General features: G+C 35.7%; 1 protein-coding gene across 1 annotated transcript; it reads right to left on the reverse strand.

Annotated features, from left to right (window-relative positions):
* Positions 1 to 237: 237 nt before the first annotated feature.
* On the reverse strand, positions 238 to 4,439 carry LOC130995912 (probable RNA-dependent RNA polymerase 1). The gene is made up of 5 exons (XM_057921408.1): positions 4,217 to 4,439; positions 3,469 to 4,009; positions 1,564 to 3,401; positions 1,332 to 1,482; positions 238 to 1,245 (listed from the first exon to the last, which is right to left on the reverse strand). The coding sequence occupies exons 2-5, from the start codon at positions 3,988 to 3,990 to the stop codon at positions 373 to 375; spliced, it is 3,384 nt and encodes a 1,127-aa protein (XP_057777391.1). The 5' UTR covers positions 3,991 to 4,009; positions 4,217 to 4,439; the 3' UTR covers positions 238 to 372.
* Between the last annotated feature and the right edge of the window lie 6,097 nt (positions 4,440 to 10,536).

The raw sequence follows: 10,536 nt of genomic DNA on the forward strand, positions 1-10,536 counted from the left end.
TAAATGTTTTAAAATTAAAAATTAGCTTTTCTGGTGTATTCTCCCCCCATACACCAGTTTCGTAACCCTCATGGACCCAACATTATTGAATAATGTGAGTCCATATATTAAAATATTGAAATAATAAATTTGATTTTTCTTATGTTATTTATATTATTAATTCTATAATTCAACATCTAGTTTTACGATATTTAGCAAATATAAAATTTATATACAAACATATTTATAAAATTATAATGATGCAATTTGAATCTCATATTGATTTTTATGACACTTTTTTATAAAATTTCAGTTGAAATAACACACAAACTATATATGCATTAGTTGAGTTGAATACACACCAAATCAAGCAGATTGAAGGTGGAGTGAAAACTAAACATTCATATTTCTGAAGTGCCTATTAAGTGAGGATATCCTTGCAGATTTAGCCCTCTTGATTTGGACAAGCTTCATATTTCTGAAGTGCCTATTAAGTGAGGATATCCTTGCAGATTTAGCCCTCTTGATTTGGACAAGCTTGTCGTAAACACACCATGGAAAACTGATGTAATGACCCCTCCTTTTCATCCCCACATTGTAGCACCCCCAGAAAGAAGAATCATAAGTAACATGATACCAAGCCGAAGCCATGGCGTAGGCATCCCCGGATTCGCTTCCTTTCTTGAACCACGACCTAGCTTCGTTCCTAAGGGCCCTCACAGATGCGCCAATCGCATCCGCATCCTTCCTCCGATCAAAAGTCTTTGACGTCTTCATGATAGCGCCGCTCAGTATCTCGGCCTCGGTCTTGATGCCATAGTAGTCCATCATGTTCCCCAGCTTGTAATCATACTCAGTCTTAAACTCGAAGGCTTCATCGATGTACTCCCTGAATCCCTCAACTTCCATATCAGTGTCGTATGATCTCATGGCTACTTCCATGGTGAAGCTCCCCAGAGAAGCTGCGTGGGGGGCGATATCCTTCACCTGCCGATAGAGCTTCCCGATGATCCTCTCCGAAGTGTACGTGGTCTTGTCGGGTTTGTCCATGAAATCAGGGTACTCTTTCACACGTAGGTGGGGAGGGATTTCAGCAGGAATTCCGGTTTTGGGAAAGTCGACTGCTACTGAGAAAAGTTGGGCCAGCTCTAAACATGGACTGCTTAATGCCCCGTCACGCTCTTTGTCAGCAAAGGCAGTGTGTGCGTTGGCAATGATTCCCAAACTGTCGTTTACAATGTAGTTGGTAAAGTACTCTTCAACTTCCTACACCATAACCACAGATGCACATTTTATGATGATTAGAGTTGAATCTGTTACTTACTGATGCTTATTAGTAATTAATTAATTACCTCAATGGTGACATTGTGATCTAGTAGTGTGTTTGGAGCAGGATTGTAAGTCATGGGAGGCTCTTGATTAGGGGGAATCAACTCAGGGTCCCAACACACAAAGTATATGTCTCCATCCAAATCACTCCCAGAGCACTCATTTGGATGAGGTCTGTTATTAGCACAATGCAAATGTCTTAAAATCATGATTTGATGAAACTGAACACTGAAACTATGAAAGACTCAGTTTTACCTCTTTCCTTTTCGTGGGAAGACGACGCAGTCCACCATGTGCTGCAGCTCTTGCACGTCCACAGCTCTGAGAACACGGACGTCGCCTGGGTGCAGACATGGGTTCTTAGCCACAGCCACCTTTCCTGTAACGGTGTACTTGGTACCCTCATACAACCCACTGCTTCCGGTGCCTGAAAACTGCACAAACACCTCTCCGTATTCCAAGGTGCCGGTTTCATCCATACATCCCATCATTTGGCGAGCTTGTGGAACGAATATCCTTGCCTTCACCCTTAGATCGAGCAACTTTGCTAGGCGGAAAGTCTGCAGCATCATTGAGAGGAACGGCTCTTCATCAGGCTTGTAGCCGCATTTCAACATTTCTTTCAGGATGTTGGTGTTTTCCCCGGGAGACATCAAGTCCAGCGCATCTTGAGCTTTCAGTGGATCGACTAAGATGTCATCGAGCTGAGTCACTGCTTCCCTCTGCTTCTTCTCAAAGACGTGATCACGCACTCCGAGGGTAGACAAGAGTGTGATGATCTGGCGATTCATGAAACAGGGTTGATACTTGCTCCATGATAGAACATCTAGCTTCGTGTTGTCTGATTGATACTTGAGCATGCTCTTCCTCAGCGACAGCTTCATTGATGAAGTGGGATCAACTGCAACGACACCTTTGTAGCCACCATACCTGATCTGAAAGGCAGATGGAACACCATCTCTAATTCCACACTTAGTAGCAACCCTTCGAGCGAAATCAGATGATATCTTTCCAATCCCATCAGAAAAGATATACGTGGTTCCATCTCTTACAACCTCAACATCGGGGATTCTTTCAACCTCATACTGAGCAACTTTCAGCGTCTCTGTAGACGAACTAAAGGACTGACCAAGCCTCGCGGCATACTTTGCCACGTTTCGTATGGAACTGAAGTCGCCCATCCACCGCCTTATATCATCAGCAGTTAAGCCATCCACTGGAGCAAACATCCAGAGGGAATTTTCACGCAACTGACTCGAGGAAAATGCAAGAAACTGAAACCTCTTCTCCCCTATTGTTATGCCATTCCTCAAAGTCGAAAGCACCCTCTCGTACAGCTTTGTCCTTCCATTCCCAACACCAGTGGCTACCTTTGGAGACAGATCAGTGGAATACATCTTATCCCACTCCTCATCAATGAATGAAACGCGTAGAAAATTGTCAATGTGGGCAGAAAACTGGCGCAGCACACGGTTTGACATGTTCACCTCTGGACCAGCAAAGTAAACTCTGGTTGGGGTAACTTGAACCCGGTGAACATATACCAAGCCGTCATCCAAAGAAATGGTGGGAGGCTTTGGTAGTTCCTCAAATGTTTGGTACTTGCGGTATTGCTCACGTAGCCATGCCACAGGATCATAACAGCACTCCTTTATATAGTAAAGCTTGTCCAAAGCATGCTCTATGTATCTGATAGCATATCTTCGTGGATTGAGACACTGGAAAAACTCTGTGTCTAGCTTCATTCCCGGAAGGCATCCGGTCTGCACCAAGCTGCAAACCTTGAATAGTAATTTGTAAGGCAGCTCAAGCCCACGCGGAGGTTGTACAATCGGAACCAGAGGCAGATTTCCACAAAACGGGGCTCCATTCACTAATTGGAAAGGCTCTTCGCTCACAGTGTAGTGCATGAAGTTGTTCTTGAAATCTGGGAGTTTGACGTGGCGAGGAAGCTGGAGACACAGGCCAGAAGATTGTCCGATACACGAGGGAGTGAAATCCGTGGTTCTCACCCACTGATCATCCGGAGTTTCCCTGTAAAAGCTATAAACTGAGTACTCGAGCTTCTTGTATATCCGAGGTGCTCCGAATAGCTGAAGAAGAGAATGCAGTGAGTGAAGCACAAAAACAAGACAATCAACAACAAGAGAAGCACCGGACCTGTATAAGGAGAAGCCTTTCAGTTTGGACACTGGAATTATACAGCACAATCTGCCATATATTCTCGTACGACAGCTGCAGCCGGTATTCAACCAGATCATCACACACAAACAAGTGCATTTTGTTGAGGGAAGATCCAAATTTAACAGAGACATTTGCAGCCCTCCACAGCACAGAAAACCTATCTTTTGATACCTGACACCCAAAATTCAAAGTGAGGCCATCCAATTCATGCATAAAAGATCTATGATTTACAAAGTTGGTGTCCTGTTCAAAGGCCTTCAAGTAAGAGCGAGAGTTTCCCAAATAATAGTAGAGGCCAATGTTGGCCAAATGTATAATCTTATCGGCGTCTTCTTTAGAGGTAAATTGGACTTTGGCATAAGCCCTCGAACCCCTCTTGCCTGGTTTTACTTCTAGAGCCTCTATAGCTCCCTCGCACGTGTGACCCTCCAAGAACTTTCTCACTTCTTCAGCAGCAATCAGTTTAGGGAAACCAGAAACATGAAGTGTCTTTCTCATTTTTAATGTAACCGACAAACTGCAGTTTGATGTGACAAAAATTAGTACTAAATCGCAACTATGGAAACTAACTAAAGACGGCTGCGACGGCCACTATGATCATCACCAAGAATCTATACAATCTCAACATAAATCTTGAAATTCCAAGAATCTAAGGTCATGTTTTTACCAACGGATCTAATCAAATGTATGTATATGTGTTAGAGAGAGAGAGAGAGAGGATTACCCAGAAATATATTGCTCCTTGGATGAGAGTTGAACGATCAAAAAGTCATGAGCTTCTAAAGATGCAAACCCATATGAAGAAGAAAAGAGTGAGAAACTGACTGTATTTCGAGTCAATTATAAGTCTTTGTATGTAAAGTGGATAACTCAAAGATTCGATTCTAAACTTATTAATGAATTGCTGACGAATGGACTCTTGCGTTGCTCTGTATCTATCATCCAATCATACGACGCTATGTGATGTGATGCACCAATTTTAATACTCAAAACTATATTTAATTTTTTTTTTCTCTCTCTGTCAAATAATTCTTTTAGGGCTTGTAGTCAAAATATACGCAAACTTTGGAAAAAGTTGTAATCTTCGTCTGAATTTTTAATTAAACCAAAAAATATATAAATTTATATTTTTATTAAAATTTTCATATGAGTTTGATTTTCAGTGAAACTAGAGCTTAGTTCACCTGATGTTAGTCTAATTTATGATAATGATCTGGAGTATTTAGAAGTTTGGAGGTCTAAAAAGGCAAAAATTAATATATTTGACTTAATTTCGACTATCAATTAAGCTCTAATTTCGTTAAAAATCAAACTTAGACAAAAATTGCTACACAAATATAAATTCATGTATTTTTTTGTTTAAATAAAAGTTCAGGTGAAAATTATATTTTTTTTCAAAGTTCGTGTATCTTTTGACCATAACACATTCTTTTTAATATATTAAATGCATCTTTATGACTACTTCATCGGATGAAAAATCATTTGTAATATTGAAAAATATTACTCTCTCTGTCCCATAATAGTGTACCCTTATTTTTATTTTGAGACATCCTACAAAAGTGTGTATTTATCATTTTTGGACATTATCCAACCACTAACTCCTTATTTCTTACACTTATTTTATACTCCTTATATCTCACTCTAATAGGCTCGTTTTCTTTTTTGGGATGTCCCACTAGAACCGATTTTATTTTGAATAAAAATATAAATTTAATTGGTGTAGATATCCCCTTTATTCCTAAAATGTAAGTTTTTTAATTTTTGTGCCTAAAAGAAGTGAGACGGAGGGAATATTCTGGTCTCAACTCTCATTACACTCATTTAATATTTTATTAACAAGTGCCATCGGAAGTGATGCACACTCTTGTGGGAGGGAATGAATATTTTTAATAAAGGATTATTTTTAATATTGAAGATATAATTTTTGGGGCAAAAAGACGATGAAATTTAAAATATGAACTTGGAATTGAGTATGGATGGAGAGCGTCAAAATGCCAACACATTAAAAATAAGAAAAATCTATCCATTATCTCTCCCTAGTTGTATAATTGGCAAGGAAATCGAGAAATGTATGTATAATTTTTATTAAATACGGTTATATATAAAAAGAAGAAAAGAAAACAAAAACCTAAACCCTTGAGAGCACAAGAGAGCTAACTAAGGGCCGAGCCTCATTAAAACCTTCCTACGGAAAACCCCATGGGAAAAACCGTAAGAAGGAAAAAGAGTACCCGTCTAGACAAAAACCAAGAACGAAGAGCGGAAAGGAAGGTCTCGGGAACTCCGGCCTAACCATCGTCCCCAGAACAACCCGGCTCAGACAAACAAGACAAAAGCAAATGGAACAAAAAAGGGCAGATGGCCGGTTATACGCCGTCGCCATCTGCCGCCAATGACCAGCAGACCACAGGAGCAAAAGGCCGGTGAGACGCCGTCGCCCAAAGCTCGAGAAATGTATGTATAATAGTGGGTTTAAAAAAGGAAAAGAAAATCTTCTCAAGGAATTATCAAGTTGAGGAGTGCATGGTTTCAAAAAAAAAAAAATAATAATAAGTTGAGGAGTGCATCTCTCTCGATTTATCTCTGCAAAAATATCCGCAACGACAATTTTATGGATAATTAGAAACTAACTTATATAAAATAGAAAAGTAATAAAAATCTTATACTATGTAATAGAAAAATGATTTTACCGTGTCATTCTTAAATTTCTCAATTCTACTTTATTTGTAATTATTTTTTATTTTATATTTTCTTAACTATAAATTATAATTATTAATGGTATATATCAATTAACATTAACACTTATTAATCAATCAATTAATAAAGACGTTACAAAAGCATAAATCAATTAATATTTATATATTTTGTTTATAAATATTTAGCATATAATTCTAATTGGGATGTGATCTCATTAAATGATTTGTGCATATTAATTGTAATAGAAATATTAAATATTAAAATATAGTAAATTTATGAAAATAAAAATAATAATTGTTAATAAAGAATATATATATATATATATATATATGTGTGTGTGTGTGTGTTTATTGTGATGTTAATAAATTCATAAAAATTGAAAATATTTAGTTGGGTTCGACAATAGATGAGCAGTAAAATAACCTTTTAATCGGGTTTGAATATGTACAAATACAAAAAATTTAAAGGTGTCCAAACATTAATCGACATGCCTATATTGAATTTTATTATTATTTTTATGTTTTATTATTCATACTATTTATTATTAAGGCATATAACTTTGTAATGATCGATTATACTGAGATAAATAATCAATTATTATATTATATATTTAAATGTGTTCGATTATTTAGGAGGGGTACGAGTATATACGTTCTAGACAAGTTTAAATATATCGACATGCTTACATGAAATTTTCTCGATTTTTTTTATCTTTTCTTATTTAAATTATTTATTATTAGTATTTACTTAGTAATGCGTATTGAGACAGATAACCATTATCACAACAATTTATATGTATATATTTAAATATGTCTGAGTAATTAGTAGGTACACCCTTCGTCTCACATGTATTTAGGAAAGTTAAACTAGGGAGGAAAAGAAGAAGGTCCACATGTTTAAATGAGTTTTTAAATTTAATTAGGGAGAAACCTCGATCTCGATCTGCAATACCAGGGACATCAAAAATCTCAAACGAAAATTCATCCATAAATTATTGCAAATAAATTTTGAACAAATTTTAAACTCTAAATGAAGCTTTGATTTTCTAGAGATTGCATAATGAATTTTTGATTTTCGAAGGTCAAACGAAAATTCATCACAAAATCAAATCTAAACTTTAAATCAAAGCTTGATTCCAGATTTAAATTCAAGAAAAGGCATTTCAAGTTAGGCTTTTATAGTGCTTTTACAGTGCAAAGAGTAGAGAGAGAGCAACAAAGAGCAGAGATTGAGAGAGAATCCGTAGAGGGTAGAAATAACAGGGTTCAATTAGGCTTTTATATTGCTTTTAATTATGTTACTAATCCACTCCTAATATGGCTCAAAAAAGAAACAAGTCATGTTATATGTGACAGCTCAAAAAAAAAAAAATACGAACCAATAATATTGGGACGGGAAAGTATTAAATTACAAATTTTGGATGTGCATCAGTAGTAAAATCACTTTTAAATTATGTTTTAGCTGAGTATTGTACTTAAATACCAAATGAACCTTACCATTAGTCTACAAGTGTGTGGGAATTTGTTGTTGTTGTTGTTGTTTTTTTTTTTTTTTTTTTTTTTTTTTTTTTTAAATTTTTACTATGTATGCTTAATATTTACTTTGTAATATTTGATTTTACTGAGATATTATTGTAACATTTTTTATTTAAAAACTTAAATGGATTAAGGTAATTAATCAAGTTTAGGAATTAGGACATGCATGAATATATTTATTTTAGATGGTTTCAAGTGTTTGAACCTTAACATGATCGTCTTGTTTTGATATAATCAACAACTAGGATTGTCTAATTGGTTATCGGATTTTGGTTAATCCATTAACCGAATCGAAATTTATGGGTTTGAGTATCCAATAATCGAAATTTTCAGGCAATGGATTGGTTTTGGTTATCACTTTAAAAAAAATTCGGGTATTGGTTATCCGAATCGGTTATCGGGTTAACCGTATATATATATATATATATATATATATATATATATATATATATATATATATATATAGGGAGAGGTTCAAGAAAGAACCATAAATAAAAGAAGACCGAAGAACCATTTTCAGCCATTCGATCATCAAGATCTACGGTGGATGCATCATCTTGTTGGATGAATGCAGATCCTGGGTTCGAATCCTCAAGGGAGCATTTTTTTTTTTTAATTTTTTTAGTGCATTAATTTTAACAGCGAATGCATTAATTTTTACAGTGGATGCATTAGATTTGATGGTTCTCCCGTTCTCACAAATAATGTAGTTCTCTCTAGAACCACACCCTATATATATATATATATATAATACAAAATAATTAATGGTTGGAACAAAAAGTAAGGCGCCATATATTATTTTCAAAAATCTCTATTCTCCTTCATTCTCAATTTTTCACAAGTCATATCTCTTATCTTACATTGATTTTTAATCAAACTCTATATAAATACTTGTGTAGTATCCGATCCTTTATATATTAGCACTATCAATATAATTTGATAAATCAAGTTTTAGATGGCCAAATAAATAGTTATATTTTTATTAAAAAATAATTTAATTTATCTAATGTTACTTTGGCCAATAATTAAATTTATTGGGACATAAAAAGATATATCCAACCTCCTGGTTTTGATGATACCAAAAGGTCCAAAACTACTAGAGTACTCTTCTAGATTATGTTTCTCTTTATGGACTTAAGTGTTTTAGTCCTAACTAGTTTAGTCTGAAGCGGCAAAGACTGAAGACTTTAACTGAAGGCACCAGACTGAAGAATGAAGGATGTTGACTGAAGCAGAAGATTGAAGACACATGACCAGCAAAGCCAACTGAAGGATAGACACTGAAGACCACCTGACTATTCACGGACTGATACATTAGAATGCATCAGTCCATTCCTCAAGAAGCTAAAATAGTCAACCGTTGTACTTGATGCAATTAATGCTAAGACAAAAGCATTAAATCCCGAAGATATGAGATCGTCCTTCCTGCCACAAAGCCTCTCCTGCTGTGTCACATCGGCCTGTAACACCATCTCCAAGAAAGAAGACTTTACTTCTTTCAGACTCAAGGAGATTAGAAGATTGAAGACCTGAGCCCAAATTCAAAGCTATCTCACAACGGCAAGATCCTGAAGACAATTAATCTCCGCCAACGGATCTATTCAAGACTTTGCTTATAAATAGGTTCATCGTCTAAGTTCAATCTTCACCGATTCAAGCACATCTTGTTGAACCTCTGCCAAACCCGCAAGTCAGCCTACTCATACTTGTCAATAGTTTGAATCGAAGAAGAGAATACACCAAGCCTAAAATCAGTTATCTGATTACATATATTCTCTTGGAACCTCTAGGCATTTCTTTGTAAATCTTAAGCCTAGATGTCAATTACAGAGAGCTTGTTATCTGTAATTTAGTTGGTAGTACAAACTCCCTTTTCAACCGAGCAAAAAAAGTGTTTGAGAGTTAGAGTTTTAGATAGTTATCTAAACTCGAAGTGTTCTCAGCCCCCGCAAGCAAGACGAGTGAAGTCTTGCAAACCTGCGAGATTGAGAAAAGAGACGAGAAGTCTAACCCAGTGTGTTGGTATTGAAACGGTTGTTTCAGTTGTAAGGTTTGTTGTGCACCCGTAAGCACAAGCCTAGTGGTTTTCAGTCTAACCAGCTGACCGTGGATGTAAGATGTTGATCTGAACCACATAAGATTCGCTGTGTTCTTTATTGCTTTCAGTTGTCACCTTTTCTTTAGTGCTCAATCGTTTTTCAACTGAAACTGGTTTAAGTAAATAGAGAATTCTGTAAACTGACAACCCAACCTTCAAAAAGGCTATTTTGTTAAAGATCGTTTTTCCGTTGTGTGTGTTATTGATTGAACTGACAAATCTCTTTGATTTGTCCGTAAGATTCATAACTCCTATTTGCTTTCACTAACGCTAGACTGAAGCTTATTTTGGATCAATTGTTTATTGATCTATTTCTTGAACTGAATCATTCTCAAAACCAGTCTAGTGCTCAGTCTCTAACTTGAAACGTCTTGACTGAAATTTTGTGTCGTCTCATCCTCACTATCAGTCAAGACTACTTTCAGTTTATGAAAGTGAGCTTTTCAAAAGAAGCTTTAAATGTTTTAAAATTCAAAATTAGCTTTTCTGGTGTATTCTCCCCCCATACACCAGTTTCGTAACCCTCATGGACCCAACATTATTGAATAATGTGAGTCCATATATTAAAATATTGAAATAATAAATTTGATTTTTCTTATGTTATTTATATTATTAATTCTATAATTCAACATCTAGTTTTACGATATTTAGCAAATATAAAATTTATATACAAACATATTTATAAAATTATAATGATGCAATTTGAATCTCATA

Source organism: Salvia miltiorrhiza, chromosome 7 (genome assembly GCF_028751815.1).
Source record: "Salvia miltiorrhiza cultivar Shanhuang (shh) chromosome 7, IMPLAD_Smil_shh, whole genome shotgun sequence".
Taxonomy (NCBI): Eukaryota; Viridiplantae; Streptophyta; class Magnoliopsida; order Lamiales; family Lamiaceae; genus Salvia; species Salvia miltiorrhiza.